The 19,198-nt window shown below is 41.5% G+C and overlaps 1 protein-coding gene across 4 annotated transcripts in view; it reads right to left on the bottom strand.

Moving 5' to 3' along the window:
• The window catches only part of slmapa (sarcolemma associated protein a), a 72,053-nt gene extending 53,134 nt beyond the window's left edge, over positions 1 to 18,919 (bottom strand). For 3 of the 4 annotated variants that reach the window (XM_063216172.1, XM_063216175.1, XM_063216174.1), the window contains exons 1-3: positions 17,456 to 18,919; positions 9,576 to 9,723; positions 4,811 to 4,883 (exon numbers count right to left, since the gene is read on the bottom strand). In XM_063216172.1, coding sequence (XP_063072242.1) covers positions 4,811 to 4,883; positions 9,576 to 9,723; positions 17,456 to 17,653 — 419 coding nt within the window. In that variant the 5' untranslated portion in view covers positions 17,654 to 18,919. The remainder of the gene's footprint in view (positions 1 to 4,810; positions 4,884 to 9,575; positions 9,724 to 17,455) is intronic. The other variant, XM_063216173.1, reaches the window with a different exon arrangement.
• Between the last annotated feature and the right edge of the window lie 279 nt (positions 18,920 to 19,198).

Genomic DNA, 19,198 nt, shown 5'->3' with positions numbered 1-19,198 from the left:
GTTCTATGGGAGCTGTGGTATGTTCGGGTAATGTTCTAGAACTGAGGAGAAATCCTTACCCCGAAAAACATCTGACAACTAAATCGACATCTGACAACTGCATGACAACAGCTCTCTCTGCTACCAGGTCAGCTGTTGTCTTCCTTATACTGGACAAAAAAAATGATAGCTCCTTCCTTCCGCACTGTTCGGTTTGCGTTTTTCTCAAAACTACTTGTGCAATCTTTAAGTAACATCTCTAACGTCATGGTTTCCACATCTACACAGTGCGGTAGCAAACTATACAACATTGGTTCCCAGACTGGGGCTCAGGACCCCTACAGGGGTGTTCCACAGAGAATATTAATCAAATAGATTGTTAGGTCCAAAATGGGGTCCCTGCAGACAAAGTTTAGGAACCACTGCTGTACACCCTGTGTAATCAACCTCACACAACACCCTTGGTTTTAACCCTTTAAGGAGTACAATCACATAAATTATTTTGGAATTTTGAGTTCTAACTATGATGTCACATCATCCTCTGCAGGATTTTTAACATAGATTTCTATGGAAGCTGTAGAATATTTTGAGTACAATTCCAGGAGCCTCATATACGAAGTAGAGCATGACACGGGAGTGGATTTTCACTCTTGTCCTGTCCCGCTCCTAGAAAAAAAATCCTGTCCTGCCCAATCCTGGTCGGGAGTAACAAAAAAAAAATCCTGTCCCGTCCTGTCCTATGTTAGACGGTGGGCTAGATTTCGTAGCTCCTTTAGAAAACGAGTTTCGTTCTCACTCTCGAGTGGCAACTTGATTTTTCTAATATAACCTCCTGACAATATGTAAAGCAATATTCTGGCTGTTGCCACGCTGAAAAGTTGCACGTTGATATTAAAAAATAACGAAAATAAAAAAGGCTGGGGATGACGTCACATAATGCACAGTCAATGGGAAGTCTCCGCCCCTCAAAGTTGAAAAGGGAATATTTATCCGCATATCGGGCTTTTTTCATAGGCAGATAATTCACCTAATCATTGAAACAACATAGGCATTTCATTCCTGACCAATTTGCGGTTACTGGAAAAAATAACACAGCTTACATTTCTTTACTGACACGTAGTTTTTTGGCGAATTGATCTATCCCCGTCACCTCATTGCTCTATTGCTTTGAGGGAACAGACCTGTCCTTTTTTTGACATTTATCTCTCGTTGCCTAATGATGGTCAGACAACCGAACACTAACAGCGAAAAAGAGCACTTCTGAAAGTTTGAGAGAATTTTTTTTTTGCATGTACACAAAAAGTGAGCCCACTTACTTACTTTTTGCCATGAAATCTGACGGTTCCGGGTAGCATGCACGCGCTAGCTGTATTCTGCCTCGTTGGCTTTGTATTGACGTGACGTCACTCGGCCGGCTAGTTTTTGTTGTCATTTTTATAAATAAATGTGCAAGTTTTGAGGATGGCAACAGCCAAAATATTGATTAATGGGTTGTGAGGGGGTTATATAAGCAAAAATAAAGTTGCCACTCGTTAACACCAACGAACTGACAAGATATGAGACTGGGCCCACCACCTATGTGGAACGACTCCCAATCCTGCCCGCCCCCACTCAAAAGTACTCCCACTCCTGTACTTTGTGTTTGTGTTACCTGCATATTTGCCTCCTAGTAAGCCGTTGTAGCCATACTAGCCAATACAATTATACACAAGCTGTATCTTTTAAGTCATTAGGTGAATGCTGTCAATGTGGCCACCTTAACTATAAAGTGATGGGGTCTGGAGAAACCCTGGGTAGCTGCATTTTTCCCATGTCTATTATTATTAGGCCCCATCATCATCATCATCATCATCATCATACAGGAGGGGGAGGCATTTAAATCTTCATGCACTAATCTATAGCCTATATGTCATTTCTCTGTGTAGTATTGTAATGAAACCAGTTGGATTAGCTTGTAGTAAGACATAATCAGGCTTCAGTATAAGGTTGAGATTATTCTAATTCTAATTTCTTGGAATTTGCCTCAGTGTTGGTCCACCATAAGAAATGTAAAAAAAAAGTTCCAAATTTTGTTAAGGTCTTTGAGATATGAAATGCAACATGTATGCTGCATCAACCTTTAAATATTTGACCAGGCCAATTTCATGACCATTGAAAAATGAGTTAATGCATTTAAAACTAGATAGGATTTCCATACCAAGTTTTTCTATTTTTAAGAAAAATCTAATTCCAATTTGCCAGAAATTAAACCCCATCGAAAGTCAATGGAATGTTCTGTCTGACAAATTAGAATTAGATTTTTCTTAAAAATAGAAAAACTTGGTATGGAAATCTATGGAGTATAATGAAGAGGGAAGTGTGGGTCACCAGATCAAAGAACAAAAAACAGCTGACAGCTAAGCATCAATGATGTCTGGGCTTTCATAACCCTCATGCAATGCCACTGCCATTGACTTCAATGTTAAACACAGTCAGGTCAGCAGTCTAAAACATGACTGCGGTTTTGAGTAATGAACAAGGCTGAGACTTTTTAAAGCTTCAGGAAGCTTTTACCAGTGTTTAGAGTTAATTGGTTAATTCAGATGATTAGGTTAATAGCTTGTTTAGACAACCTTTTCATGATATGCTAATTTTTTGAGATATGAATATTGGGTTTTCATGAGCTGTATGCCAAAATCATCAATATTAAAACAAAACAAGACCTGAAATATTTCAGTTGGTGTGCAATGAATGTAAAACATATGAAAGTTTATTTTTTATCATTACATTATGGGGAAAAAATGAACTTTAACACAATATGCTTATTATTTGAGAAGGACCTGTATGTGTGTGTAGATAAAAGATAGATTTTTTCTCGCCATACCTTTCCACCACGCGTGCCAAACACTTATTCTGCTTATACAATCTTAAAGTGATACTGTCCCATTTTTGGAAATAAGCTCAAATTAAACCTCCCCTTGAGTTAAATAGTTGAGTTTTACCTTTCTCCTATACTTTCAACCGTTCTCTGAGTATGGCAGTACAAATTTTACCTCCATGCTAGCAGTTAACATTGAGTCCTATGAGACCAGCTGGCGGCTAACTGGTCTCATAGGACTCAATGTTAACTGCTAGCTTGGAGTTAAAATTTGCACTGCCGTACCAAGAGAGCGGTTGAAAGTATAGGAGAACGGTAAAACCCTATTATTTAACTGTAGGGGAGGTGTAAAATAAGCTCATTTCCAAAAAATGGGACAGTGTCCCTTTAAGAGGAAAAAAGCGCACTAACATGAAATACTTCCTGGACTATATGAGATCTGCGATGGGTTTTCACATTTGTTGGGAACGTCTTCACCGCAGCGCATCTTGGTCTTTCTCTTTTAAAGTGACACTGTCCCATTTTTTTTAAATAAGCTTATTTTACACCTCCCTTCGAGTTAAATAAGTAAGGGTTAACGTTCGGCGAGAAGGTCGCTACCGTGGAATAGCAGCACGACAGAGAGAATCTTTAGACCCCGACGCGGAGCAGATGTTCTCTCTGAAGTGCTGCTATTCCACAAAGCGACCGACTCGCCGAAAGTTAACCCGCTTATTATATGGATATACTTAAATGATTCACACATGGCGGGGACATTTCTTTAGGCCTATTTAATGTTGCTGCGCAAAACAAAACAGTGCCGTTGTGGAACACCGCTAGGCAACAGCTAGGTAGCCAGGACAACAGGTGTTGTCTATCACAGCAGCTGATTAGAGTCTTGTTGAAACGTCGCTTTAGCAGTGAAAAGTCTTGCTGCCATTGACAGCGGTCTGTTATAGACCAACCCGTCCGTTATCGAAAAATAACAGACGTGCGAACGTTGGGGAGCCCCGTTGAAATGAATGGAGCATTCGACCGATGACGTCACACCATATAATAATAGGGTTTTAACGTTCTCCTGTACTTTCAAACCATTCTCTAGGTATGGCAGTGCAAATTTTATCTCCAAGCTAGCAGTTAACATTGAGTCCTATGAGACCAGTTAGCCACCAGCTGGTCTCATAGGACTCAATGTTAACTGTTAGCTTGGAGGTAAAATTTGCACCGTCATACCCAGAGAACAGTTGAAAGTATAGGAGAACGGTAAAACCCTATTATTCAACTCAAGGGGAAGTGTAAAATAAACTTGTTTCCAAAAATGGGACAGTATCACTTTAACTAAGGCTATTGCAAAACCAGTCCATCAATTAACAGGTGAATTTCTAACTGACTATTCGCTACAGATTATTCATACATGTGGCGTATGTATGCATGCGTCATCTTTCATATTTATACCCAACAAACTTTTATTTCTCAGCAGCCTTTGCAACTGCCCTTGCAATGTGTTTTGATGTAATGCCTTGTAAATATCATGTGGGGGGGAAACCTGCATTGTACTGCAGTATAAAATGACAGGTATTACCAAGGTATTACCAAATGCAGACTTTATATGTCAAAGTAATTTTGTTATTGTGTGCAGCATTTTCTTTTTAAATTACCTCCAAAACAGCGCCTTCACCTCCTATCATGAAATGTTCCCCCCTTTCCCATTCTTTCAACCAATGAATGCACATGAATGGGTCTGTTCATACTAATTAGAATATTCACATGGAGGAGGCAAAGCGGAGACTTGGACCCGCATGTGCTCATGCATGTGCGCAATATTTCACAGCAAAATCTGGTACATTGATGCATCCGGATTTTTTTTGTCCGTAAGTGACTTTCAAGATTTTCACGTCCACACTTTCACGCACTTCTTAGTACATGAGGCTCCAGAACTGGGGAAAACTCCTTACTCCTCAAAGGATTTTTGATAACAATCGACTGAGGACTTACTCTGATCGCCGCCGAGCCTCCATGCCATCCGGTAGGAACAGCTTGATGGTGGACACGATGCAACCATGGGTGACTGAAAGAAGATATACAAGAAACAAGTTTCAACCACAGGTGACTGAAAGAAGAACATCAAAAGGTTGTCACTAAGGCTGCAACGATATTGCACCGAACCGAGGGATCGCGGTAGACAGACCCACAAACCCCTATGAACGTTCCTCACTGAACCGCGATGCGCCCTTTCAAAGTTGTTACCTCAGTTTAAAAAACACCAGGCTACATGCAGGAAAGAGTTCGCATAGCGCTTTTAAAAAAAACAAGTAGAAGAAGGGCGCACACCTGTGAGAAACACCTCTCTTCTCTAACCCCTTTCTCTTATAAAATGCTGCGTCCAACCAGCACCTGCATTTGTTGTTATCCATTGCCTGAGCAACCTCCGCGAGACGAATAACTTGCGCAAACATCGGAAGGTGAAGCATAGAAATTAACAACAGACCAAGAAGGCTTTTACAAAAGTGTCAAGATTTTTTGATTTATGCATGCGCGATGTGTGGTGAATTGACGTTGGAGCGGAGTGACGGAGAGAGAGACAGAGCGCGAGATGCTCCGCCTGCCCAAATTCATAAAGCAGCACGAAATGGCTAGTAGGCCTAAGGGAAGTGCCAGAAGTTGGATGAACGTTGAGGTCAATAGGCAGGATATTAGGCAGCATTATTTCTTCCCCGCATGAATATGTTTACAAGTGATTGAATCATTGATGCACCGATGTGTGGTGAGTGATTGGTGAGTGATTGATGGAGCGGAGCAGAGAGAGAGAGAGAGAGAGAGAGAGAGAGAAAGCAAAATGCTCCGCCTTCCCGAATTCATAAACTAGCCTGAAATCGCTAGTAGGGAGCTGCCCGAAGTTGGACAAGCGTTGAGGTTGATTAGCAGGATAGTCTATTAGGCAGCATTATTTTTTCCCCGCATTAATATGTTACTAGAGATTGTAAAATTACCGTCTGCCTTGAGAAAACGTGCTCCACTTCAGCCTTTGCATTCATTCTCCCTCTTGACAAAATGTCAAAAGGACAACATGTGTGTTGCGTAGCAGTGAGAACATAAAGGTTCATTTCGGGTTTTGATTGTAGCCTACATGTTATGGGCGTGCATTGCGTGCGTTAAACATCACAATTAAGCGTTGCTTATTAAGCAATTAAGTAACTTAATCATATTCCATAGGCCTACAGCATGTTTCCTGACGACATATGACCAGTGTCGTTTTCAGGCAATGTTTGGATATTAAATTTATTTGATAAAGTGAGACAGTTGACTTGTCACTTACTGGCACCCAGACCTTTCTCTCTCGGTCTCTGGGTCTCACACACGATCAGCATCTCTGCATATGATCTAACCCTATAATAATTAGCCTATTTTTCCATGGTGAACTATAATATCCTTTTTTTTGTTGTGTTTTGATGTCAACACCTGGGGAACAGGTTGCAGTGGTACCTGCTACAGTACACACACACACGCATATAGGCCTATATACATATACACACGCATATATATACATATTTATTTTTATTTATTTATTTATTTATTCCCTGAAATCGTTGGGAGTATCGAACCGTGGGTCACATATCGTGATACAAACCGAATCATGTGTTGGGTGTATCGTTACAGCCCTAGTTGTCACAGAAGAGGGTTGCGGTGGTCTCTTCACAGACCAGAGATAAATTCTTGTTTGTCATTAAACCAAGGTGGCATCTTAAGTAGGTATAGGCATCATCTTATACCATCATCTCTATACATGCTCATCTCTAAACATACATCTCAACATTATTAAAGGAAGCAAATCTATGCTTTTTGGGCAGACATACAGTTGCAGTGGACCTGTCCATCAAAATGGGTGATGGATAAGGGAAAGAAATCCCACCATACATGCACATTAACTGGCCTCAGACAGCCTTCAATATAAACACAGAACTGCCCGTGTTTAACCGCTGATACTCTCAATTGGCTCCACTGTTATACCCACAGATTCACAAAAAAACCTAGTACCATATTGGCCTGAATATAAGACGATCCTGAATATAAGACTTTCTCAGGTTCATTTTTCGGAGAAAAGTGTTTTCACATAGCAAAACTACTTGTGTCAAAATTAGGGGTGTAAATCACAGCTTCCAAGACGATATGCAGGGTGTCTGCAGGTTTTAACAAGTGCAATTTTAGACTTTTTTAGACCTTTTTTAGACCATCATGGGCTAAATTTTAGACCTTCGCAGAGTATTAAAAAATGAAATAAAGCCAGATTGCTGTCAATTGACTATATATACGCGCACCCGCGCACGCACACACTCGCACACATACCAGAAACAAAACAGAGCGGCGAGGAAAAGGACGTAAAAAGAAAGCGTAACAAAACAAATAAACATTAACCATTTGTCGATATTCTGCATTGCAACGTAGGTCTTAAATTACTCAAACTCAATTTTAGACTTACACTGCAAAATATCCCAATATTTTAGACTTTTTTAGGCCTAAAATGGAAAACGTGTAATTTTAAACTTTTTTAGACTTTTTAAGACCCCGCGGACACCTGGATATGATTCGGTATCCATTTCTTAAGGCAGCGATTCGATTATTTTCAATACTTAAGAATGCCCCACGATAGGGGAGCGCGATCTGATGATATAAACTCGTGAAGAATAAGCAAGAGTATAGGATCGTTGACGATCTGCCAAAGTGGAGAAATCATTTAGATCGCATGGCCAATGAGCCCAATAATTTTGTAACAGCTCACCTCTGGCTTAACGCTATCTTTCCATGGGTGGCTTCTACACTGTAAATACTGCATACTGAGGTCTTCAGGAAAGGAGGATAACTGTCGAGCGCCACACTCAAAAAAACTCGTCAATAACATCAAGCAGAGCACAAAAAATAAGAAGGCACGAGAAGTTTACAGATAGCGTGTGCTAAGTTCAGGATTGTTAGTACACGCAGCGTGGCAGCTGAAAAGAAACAACAGCCACAGGGGAAAAAATTGCCCGAACACCGGCAATCCCCTGATTTTTTGTACAATTCTGTGAGATAATGCATGCGAGATCTGCTTAACCAGAGTGCACACGCATCTTTTCAAAGTGAGTGGTCTGTTCAGGGCGACTACAGAGAACGCTTTTCAGTTCAGTAAATGTCTCGCTGAAGTTAGTTTTATCAACTTGGGATGTCTATAACATCCACAAAGACAATAGCCATGTGAAAACGCCAAAACCGCTGTTCTGTCAGAAAACAAAGTGTCTACCCGTCGCCTAGGCTTGCCTACTGTCTACTTCCCACAAACCTGAATAATTAATAAAAAATAACTAAGCTTATCAAACTTTAAGACAATAAACCGCCAACATAATATCTCTGTAACACTTCTACAAATGAAACAAGACCATAGCCTACATAGCCTACAGAAGAAGAAAAAAATAGAACACACGCACGCAGTTTGATTGACAGGCGAGACTGTGCGCTTCCTTCTGGTTAGTGTGTTGAGTGTTGACGGTGGCAAAGTGGTGAGAAAGTATTTATGTGCAAAAGTGAGGGATAATGGATAGATTAGATTGTCTGTGTAATGGGACATGATTAATGGATGGCACACTGGTGATCTATATCGCTGAGAAGAGAGATCACCGAAATCTAACGCTAAGCTGACGGCCAAAAAAAATCCAGAAGCATTTAGTTAATATATCCACAATCTCAGTGATCCCGCCGCGCTCTCTCACCTGTACTCAGGGTTCCTACAAGTTTCTTCAAGACAAATTCAAGGCTTTTTCAAGACTTTTTAAGACCATTTATCCTCAAATTTAAGAGGATATCCAGAGCCGGTTCTGACCTCCACGGGGCCCTACGCAAAAATATGCCAAGGGGCCCCCATAAAGCGCGCAACCCTCCCCAAACTATATCTATCTTTAGCTATATAACATGTGTTATTATCACACATTATTGTGAATAATGTTGTGTTCACTATTTATTGGGATTCACCTTTATTGGGATTCACACACACACACACACACACACGCACGGCACTCCTCTCTCACACTCCCTCCTCCTCCATTGCTTAGACTGCACGGACGTCTTATCAAAAACCTTAAGCGCCTGTCAAAACCAAAATCAATGTCTGTGTATGTTGATATTTGTTTCTAAACAATCGAGGCAGCCACGCATACAACAGCGCGCGCAAACTCACACACCACACACACACACACACACAGAAAGGGCACCGCTTCTATCTCACACTCCCTCCTTCGTTGCTTCGACTGCACTGACGTTTCATCGGCTAAACGAACGGCTCGTCAGATTATGATTCAACTAGTACACCTTTCGAAACAACAGTAAAACGTTGACAACACCACCCTTTCCACTCACATTCTCTCTAGCCTAGGCTACCCGTTGATTCAGTTGAACTAATTGCACAAACGAAACGCTACTCAGCGGGCCGCGGGAAGGGTGCAATATGCTTAAAATAAATCCATGATTTAAAGTAAAAACTGCCACTATTGACAGGAACAGCCCCATGTATATTTGTGCATGTGTGTGTATGTTGAAGAGAGCTACCCAACGCAGTTGAGAATATAGTGATAGTCCTCTGCAAAAGATCAATCCTCAAAGTTTTGGATCGATATTGGATATTTCAAACGTGAATCAATATCAGATCGATCTTTTGAACTGGGGGATCACGAAAATATTCATAGGTCCAAAAAGGGGTCCTGGCAGAAAAAGTTTAAGACTGAATTGAAGTTACCTTTGCGTGTGTTCTCAGTTACGTCGACTCCAAACTGAATAATGTCACCAGACAGGACCTCGCAAGGTGGACTCTCTTCAGAGCCGCGGCTCAGGCGCTGGCTGTTGATGAAGGTGCCGTTGCTGCTCTTGGTGTCCTGGAGGTAAAACTGCAACACAAACACCACAAATTATATTGTAGCTTTATTAATAACTTTAGAGAAAAGCTTTGCCTTGAGTCTGGTTTTAAGCTTAAACTATTCAAGGTGTCGGAGGTAAAACTGCAAGACAAACACCACATTGGCCTCGGCTACATGGGACATTTAATTCCAAATTAGTTCCATTTACTTCTGAATAAAACTTAATTCCGCTTTCAAAACACCATGCTTCACAAGTAATTCACAAGTAATAAGCTTATTCTTTCGAACTATATGATGTCTGCTCTTGTGACCTTGCACATTAGCTAGCTAGGAGCAAATAAGCCTGAAATTGTCCTTCCTGTTATAATTTCAGGCTTATTTGCACCTAGCCATAAAGTTTGAAAGGATATTTCGCTCCTAGTCATATAGTTTGAAAGAATATTGCTTGTGAATTTGGTGAATATCAATATAGAAACCATATCTTTTTAAATTTTAGGTTAAAAAGAGGTAACAGGAAGGACACCAAGTCACCACCCCAAAAAGTCCAATAAAATAACAAAATTCCATGCTATATAAGACTATTCTTCTTTTTGTGTGGTGAAAATCCATTTCCTGTGAGTGATGTAACCTCCTGGAAATTGTGCAATTTGGGGAATGAACCATTATTTTACAGGGCTTTCTCAATGTCATTCCTGTTACCAACTCAGGGGACACTGCAAAATTATTTGGTTTAAAATAGATATTACACTTATGCATGTTGACAACATTGCTAACTGCTACATTACTCCTAGAACAACATAATGTGAAAATAATGTGATTTCATCTATAATTGACAAATAAAAGACACCTTGAAAGACAACTTTTTTACTGTGAGGGACAGGGAATATGTACCGATTCGGCGGAATCACCCAAAACACCGTGTATCAAATGGCTTATTTGTCTACTAGTTCGAGCACCATGTTTCAGTGCGTAGCGCACACTGACTATTCACTGAAACGTAGTTGCAGAATGTTTGCAGGCTCGCTGGGAATAGTCACACTTTCGGGAAGCTCATGCAAACAGACTTCTGTGCCCGAGTGCAATGTGCGTGCGCTTGCACGGCACTTGAGCTGCACTTGTCTCACAATGCAATCAGCTGCGTAGCCTAGCCGGTTTGCTAACATATCATAGACGTTTTGGCTTGCACGTATTAGCTCCAGGCCAAAACTCAACTCTGCTGCCTTGTGGAAACAGGAGGGAATTACAATTAAGAAACGTGCCATGGACCAACAGACATACAAAGCCTCATATAGAGATGCGAAGACAAATCTTAATAGGCTTATCATTAATAGGCTTAGATCATATCATGCTAAGATGCTGATTGTGTGTAAGAGACAGAGAAAGAGAGAGAAGGGTAAGGGTGCCAGTAGGAAGCCTATTGACTGCGGTCTCACATTATCAAACATGATCCAAACATTAACTTAACTGAAAGCAACACTGATCATATGTCATCAGGAAACATATTGTGTTAAGTTACTTACAGAAATGCAACACTTCATTTTGATGTTTAATATTTCCGTAGATTTTTTGATCGTGCAGCAGAGAAAAACTTGAAATGAACCTCAGTTTTGTCCTCACTGCTACGTAAGACGCACGTTGTCCCTTTTTTTTGTTTTGTGATATGACATTTTGTCACGTGCGAGAATGAATGCAGAGGCTGATATGGAGCATTTGTTTTGCTAGGCAGGTGGTAATTTTACAAATTACTAGTAACATATTAATACGGGGAAGAAATAATGCTGCCTTTTTAATGCTGTCTTTTAAAGCGCTTATGCGAACTCTTGCCTGCATGTTGCCTGCTGTTTTCTAGACTGAGGGGTAACAACTTTGAAAGGGCACATCGCGATACTGCGAGGAAGGTTCGCAATAGGGGTTTGTGGGTCTAAGTATCGCAATCCCTCGGTTCAATGCAATATCATTACAGCCTTAGTATTTTTGGACAAGCTCAATGAGACACTCTTGAAAAGTTCCCACCATCATCGTTTTCACCGGAAACACTCGTGTGGAACTGTGCAGTCTTTTTCATGATCGCTCTCAGCGATTTTGAAGATATCGCACAAATTGCATGTGTAAGGATTCAGTATCTAACATGCGCAAAATTTACATGAAATTCACATGTTAATGCGAATCGTGCCTGCACATGCATATCCTGGAGCAAGCGTACCGAGGGCCTAAGAGTTGGGCTAATCCCAAATCCCTCATTTATCAAACTAGCGTAGAAACCATCGTAGTAATGAGCGCAGAACTCGCCGTTCAACAAGGTTCACATGAGATTTACTAAAAATACGTTCCGCAACAATCCCATCATAAGAACGAGCGGCAATTGATAAAGACAGCGTATGACAACTATCGCAATTAGAATAATCACACCTTCTCTAAAACGGCGGGAAGGAGACCCCACCCCTTTTGGATAGATTCAAAGCGGCTAAAACGTCGACGTTTCTGGTTGATTGACAGCTTGAAAATAGGCCTTACGGTGAGGTAGTAGACAACAAAACACGTGGAAATATTCAACAACCGCAGTCAACAGTGTTTCAATTCTCAATATGGAAGGGGGTCGATTGATTTCCTAATAATGATTGTTAATGAAATGTTTGATTGACTAAAGCGGAAAAGATCATGATAATAAACTTTCATTTGAAACAAGGTCAAGAATAAAGGGCAACTTACTACGGGAAACTGGCCAACAAACAATGCCCAAAACATTTCTTGGGGAAGGAGAGTTTTGCACATCCAGTGTGCTGTCCTGCTTCCGTGCTCATGTGCGCCTTGCTTCTCTCTGTACTATCCAGTCTTTCGAGAGAATAGCCTTTTTGCCACCTAAATGGACTATAAAGTGTTGTCGGACACACACGTCATGTGTATTCGGATAGTAGTTGCGTGCGAAACTCAGCCGGGAGATTATTATGTATTGCTTGATGTGCGCCTGAACTCGCAGCTGTTAAAAAAGGGACACGTGCATTCTGGCCATATGGGCTACTGACCATGTTACACTCACTTTACACATTCAGTCACAGCTTGCACATGAATGGCCATTCATCCAATTGATGTAATCTATAGTGTACAGTCATTTATGGATGGTGCAGGCACACTTAAGCAATCCCTCCAATTGGACAGACATCCAAATCCCGAATGTGGATACTATAGCATCCATTTGCATTTATGCTCTGTTCCTCAGAACCATTGGATTCTCATGACCCACTCTATGGGAAAAAACATCGGTCTCCCTGAAGTAGAAAAGAATGTACGCATCACGTACGCATGCTTTTCGTCTTACGTTGGTTTGATAAATGAGGGCCATTGACCGTTGTGTTCAGTGTTTCCCATACATTAAGGAAACTATGGCGCACCGCCATAGTTTAAATTTGGCCGCCATAGTTTCGAAAATGCAAAACAAACTTTTTTTTTTTTTTTTAAACGATTTCCGTTTTCTATTAAACGATTTGAAAAACGATTTCCTCCGCATTTTCCTCCTGGAGTAACTTAAATACATCCTATAGAGAAAACCATAAGTGCTTGAAAGACAGAGGTATCAAAAGCCTAGTCAAGTTGTTGTGGTTAACTCGGGTTTGGGAGCAATAAAAAACCTTGAGAGAAGGGAAGAGTTGGGATGAGTTTACTGACACTCCCCAGGCTTTGTTTTACAGTTGTATGATGATGAGTTAGGCAACAGGCCTTCACAGGAACTCTTGTGACTGAAATCCTGGTTAATGTGAGTCGTCTGCTACACATAGCCTGCCTGTGTCGGCGTTTAATTTTCAAGCTTGTCAAAAGCAACAGAAATAAAAGCAGAGGGAGGGGTCGCTTTCGAAAGAAGGCATAGGCCTAGGTTTTTTTTTGTTCTCCAGCGACGTCAGCCGGCTTTAAATTAACGGCTGATGATCATCATTCAATGTAACGAGGATGGACTTCCCAGATTTCCTGTTGTGAAGGGTGCTTGCTGAATAATGCTCAGAAATTATATTAATTTTGGTTCTCTTGTGAATATAAAAGACGACGAGATTGTTATCTATAAAACACCACGTCGCCTGCAGAGCGGAGGTCTCAGCTGTCAATCAATACAGTCAATCCCGCAAGAAAGAGAGAAGGAGAGGGAGAAACAGAGAGTAGTTTTCCAACTTAGTCCCACAGCTTTCCAACGTGTCGGTTCTGGTTTTATTCTTGTTCAGTGTTCCTTACCCGTTTGACCGCGCCAGGTTAAACGAAAGTGATTTGACGACACGGTCACCACGGTCACCAAGTGCTCGTATCCAGCCATAGCCCAATTTGCGCGAAAGAGATTACTATATTGGCCAGGCACGCACGCAGCATTCACAATGAAGGATGGAAATTACTCCTTTGTTGTGGACAAGACATTCGCACATCTCAATTCGGAGGGAAAATGTTGCCTTCTGTACCCGCCCGCACAAGTCAAACACCAAAGTGGTCCAGCAGGTGGACCGCTTTAGAAAAAAAAAACACATCTTGTTGTAGGAGCCCTATACTTGGCGTAATGTAGATGACTGTCATGAAGTGTTAATTATATATGTAGGCCTAGCACATTTTAAAAATGTAGGCCTATTGGTTATGCCAGATTAGGCATACATTTTCCCTCCTATGACCATGCGAGCAGACGCGCAATGAGAAAATGCGTTTCCTACATTCGTATTTATTAGTTTTTTCCCCCTCACCTGCAACTTTGTACATGCATAGTAAAGTGCTGGGACTGATTGCTAGGTTACTTTTTTATTGTATTTTTTTTATTGTATTATCCTTTTTGAAAGGAAGTTGTCGACGTCAGTCAAGTCAGCGGAACATGGATTGGTTCAAAGTGTTCAAAGTTGCGGGAAATCGCGGTGATTGGTTAAAGTTGCGCTCTCGCGCAGAATTTGCGGGAATTCATTGAAGTTGCGAAAAATGCCGCGATCGCAACATCGCGATTTCCTGGAGGGACTGGTATACGGCACATGAACAATACTTTCCAAACAGTTTAGTTCACTGCAACCCTGGATGCTCCAGGTGGATGGCCACCATGTACTAATAAAGCTACAACATCAGCAAAGAGGTGGCAGAGTCATGATTTTGGGTGAAATCATGGGGAGAGATCTGGTTAGCTCCTTTAGGGTTTCTTTAAAGAGTTTATGAAACGAAAACAAAGTAAAGGAATTTGACCATTTCCAGGACAGATTCTGAAAGTTCTAAGCCTTGTGAATGAAATGGGATATTGTCTGGGTGATATTTTGTCCTAAAAGTCATGTTAAAACGTTCCCAAAAAGTGTTTTTTTGGTGACATGCAAATTTTATGCAAATGATATGCGTGACATAGAAGAGGTGAGTTCACCTCATTCCACCTTGTTCAGATCAATGGCGGCTAGTACCAAAACAAAGCGCAGTGTCAAGCAGTGTGTTGCTGGAGAGCCGAACGGTGCCAGCTGCAAAAATGGCTACTTGACAGAAGGAATATCTTTGCACAAGTTCCCTTATGTGAAGAATGATGGAACTGTGGCCAACAAGGAGAAGGCTAAATCAAGCTAGGGCTCTGTGGATCCAATGCATGGTTTTGAAGCAAGCTTGTGGTCACTGTTGTGCTTGGCACATTTCCACCCCTTGTGCTTCACCACAAATGTGGAGGTCGCGGGCATGGTTGGACTGAAGAGAATGCTATTGCCTCAAGCAGTTCCAACAATTGACATCGCCGGCGTGCAGACTGAAACTGCCCCTGTTTTACCTTGTCCATCTGCTTTGTATGTTGTTTTCAGGAAAGGGTAATGCACATTACATGCCAAACCGTTGCGAATGCTCTCGGAATATGCACTTTTTGTTGATTGCCATTCAACTGGTCAATAAATTGGTTTTGGGAGGATATCCGCGCATCAGCGTGGTGCTCTCGGTCGAGGACAGCCAACTCACAGACTGGGCTACACTGCTTAGCGAATAAACGGAGATGCACATAGCGTAGGCCTACTTTGAAGCGTTGATTGTTTGTTTTTAGTATTGTGGTGCATGTGTGGCTGACGTTTGGACACACCTCGTCCTCAGAGTCAGGCTGAGGGACACGCAACGCCTGTGACTTTGAGCACAAAAAATAATAATAATGATAAACGCTAAAAATATGCTGAGGACTCAGGCTATATAGGGTGTTTTTCCAACAGCCTAATACCTCCGTTTTTTCTCTAGTTGATGATATTTTTGCATGTAGCCTACATGACACATTACACTATATCGCGCAATTGAATCAAAATGCCCCCCATTTGTCAACAAATACACACGCCATGTCATCTGTGGGTCATGGCAAAGCGCCCTTAGCAACCGTAACCATAAACAAAACGAACTGTCAGGCTATGTCAACAATCGTCACTTCGCCTGTCAGACATGTCACTTTCTGCAGATGTATCAGTGCCTCTGAAATAGATTTGTGCTGCTGTTTTTTTTTCTCATGAGGTTGGATGTGTGGTTTTTCGACACGCTGATGTTTGTATCAGAATTTTGGTTCCTTTATAAGATGTGGGTCCATCAAATGTGTGTTGTTTTCTCAGATCGCCATACTAGCAAACCAGGGACTCCCCTCTATGATGTCACAGCCCAGCTCATTAGTCACACCAAATTTCACAGAATTCACACTTTGAGTTGCCATTTTCACAAGTTCCTCCAGGATGATTGGGTTCAAAGTCTCATCGATGCTATCAGAAAAAACAAGGCTTTAATGGGAATTACCGTTTGTTTTCGTTTCATAAACACTTTAAGTGTGAAAAGGATATTTAGGATGGGGGTATGTGAACTTCATTAACACATAACACTTTCTTATGCGATAGAAAAAGAACAACAACGCGTCCCATAACAAAATCATCTTCCTCTGAATTTCTAGGCCCACTATTGGTTGAGGTTGGCCGAAAAGGTTTGTGCATAACTTCATTTGGTGTTCATGGGACTAGTGATACCAGCAGCTTCAAATGCCACGTTGGAATGGTATTTTAGCATGCTTTCTTAATCACATGCATTCATCTGGCAGAAACCAGTCTTGTAGTAGCCTCGCGCACCATCCTACGTACTTCCGCCAAGAGACTTGGCTCCGCACTACGTCTGGTACCCGTTTTCTGTGGAAGCGATGTTGAGCAGCAGGATTTGGCCGGTGTTCTGACAAATGGTCCTGCATTGTAATTTTATCCTGCTGTAAGATGTTGTCAGACATGTCAGTTAAACGGTCCTACATTGCCAAAGATAGACGTCAGACATGTTTGTTCAACAACTTATCCTGATGTTCCGAAAATTTCCTTCAAGCTTCCTGCAATCGCGTCAGATCAAACAAGCTCCAGACCATGAATACGAAATGAAATGGTAATATTATGGGATGGTCAGGACCAGGCTAGTCTTGTAGTGCCTTAATCTGTGAAAACCTGGGTGTGCTCTGAAAAATTATCTAACAATTTCTTTAATTAATTAAAACCTACTCATGCTTCAAAATTTGACAGATGACAACTTACAGTAAGTTAATGATTTGGCATTGACAAATTTGAATTTTCTATTTAAAAAAAAAATCCTCATGATTGGAAGGTCCATTCAGAAACATTTGAATGGATTTCAAAATTACGTGAACATTAATATTGACATACACATGTAATTACAACAATAGTAGTATGCTATTAGATGGTTGGAATTATGTAGTATGATACTACTATAGTTGTAATTACCTCTTCAAGAGTACTTCTACTTAAAACAACCCTGCGTTGCAGCGAGAAAGACTTACCTTTCCCGTTTTGTGATCAAACCAGACAAGAGCGTGATTCCTGGACAACACCTTGCAGTCGAAAGTGGCGTTGTTCTGGGCGGGCCGACAGCGAGCCACGGATCGCCCAATCTTGACTGGTTCGTCCAGGTAGACATGGCGTTCCTGAAATGGGTGTGAATTCGGGCGGCAGGTAAAGACGGCCAGCGCTGAAGGCATTGAGGATGGCTTGGGAGTGTTACTCCAACCAGATACGAAAGACAAGGTTTCTTGATCCAGAATGACCGACTTAAATTTACCGGAAGTAAAAAAACACGTTTATAAAAAGATTTGTCTCGACAGGTAGTCCAAGAACATTCACATTACCCCTTCAGAACAGTCGCAATTCAGTAACAACACTCACGGAGACATACCTATTTCTTTCCGAACTGCTGTTGCAAGTCATTATCAGGTATTAGCGAGTGTACAGTCAACAAAGACAGCCATGTTATCCACAGAAGACTTCGCTTCACATGCAAACTCCAGATCAGAATAGCTCCAACAAACTCAATTGGGGTTAGCCCCTGTCAGATGAACCATGTTACCTAGCTCAACTGTGAGTAATATTACTTGGCCTTTCTAGATTTTGACACTCAAATTTGCGCTGGTTTATCCAAACACTCGCAAGAGAATCGCCCAACTTAAATATCCAGTAACTTATTTCCAGCGTCTTTCTGCCTCAAACACTTGCTATATGTGCACAGAAACATTCAAGCACGCACACCACATATGGCTGGGTTGCTAATATTCACCGACTGATTAGCTAGCATCCCTGCATAGCTAGCTACCACCCCTCCCCACAACAGCAACACTGTCTAGTAGTTTACTAGCTCACAGTCCTCGAGGGGGAAATCTCACCCGCAATTAGCATTCAGGCAGTCCTACACAAGACATACGAGTTATGTTTTGTCCATCGTGTGATACGATCGGGCTTTACCTGATATCAGAAGTAGCTACGCCTGATCTGTTACTCAAGTGTTGTCAAGCTGGTGTGTGATAGTTGAGGCAGCTAAGTCGCCTGCTAGTTTGGCTAACCGATAATGTTGCCCAACTTAGGTAAATGCCATTCGTGAAACTATGTCTTTTGTGTGTCGGCTGTGTCTGTGACTTGGGTATTTGTCGCAGAGAAAGGCCAATGCTAAGTTATTCAGTAAAAACAATCAAATACGTGGTTTTGAGGGTTCGGCTTACAATGGCTACTCAAATAGTGTTGAAGGAAAACCAAGCCTTACAAGCAACCAGCCACACAAGGCAACACCAGTCCCGTTGATACCAAGAATGTTCCACCTTTTTTGAAAAAAATAAATCTGATATTCGGATAAAAGAATTGCAACGAAAAACGTCTCCGTGTTAACACCGCCCCCAGTTATGTTGGAGACAAATTAAGCCAACTTGTCCCCCACAACCGTCCGACGCCATACTGAAATTAAGTACACTGTACACAAACCGGGCAGCAGAGCCAACACCGCGCGCGCGCACGAGAGACATAGCTACCCATACGTCACGAAGGCCGAAGGGTGGGAATTTATGGGGACTAATGATGTGAACTTTCTTTTAGTCTGATATGAAATGTCATTCCGTAGGAGCTTTGTGTTAAATAGATTTTTTTGTTTCATTTGCTTTATTTGGGGTCTTATTAGGCCTATTGAAAAAATATATGGGTAACATTTTCACAATCCTGGTGTCAATTTCAAGGTTATTGATGATGCTAAGTCCATTTATGAC

The sequence above is a fragment of the Engraulis encrasicolus genome, chromosome 14, assembly GCF_034702125.1.
Source record: "Engraulis encrasicolus isolate BLACKSEA-1 chromosome 14, IST_EnEncr_1.0, whole genome shotgun sequence".
Lineage (NCBI taxonomy): Eukaryota > Metazoa > Chordata > Actinopteri > Clupeiformes > Engraulidae > Engraulis > Engraulis encrasicolus.
The sequence above is the reverse complement of the archived record's forward strand: the minus strand, read 5'-3'. Positions and strand labels throughout refer to the sequence as shown.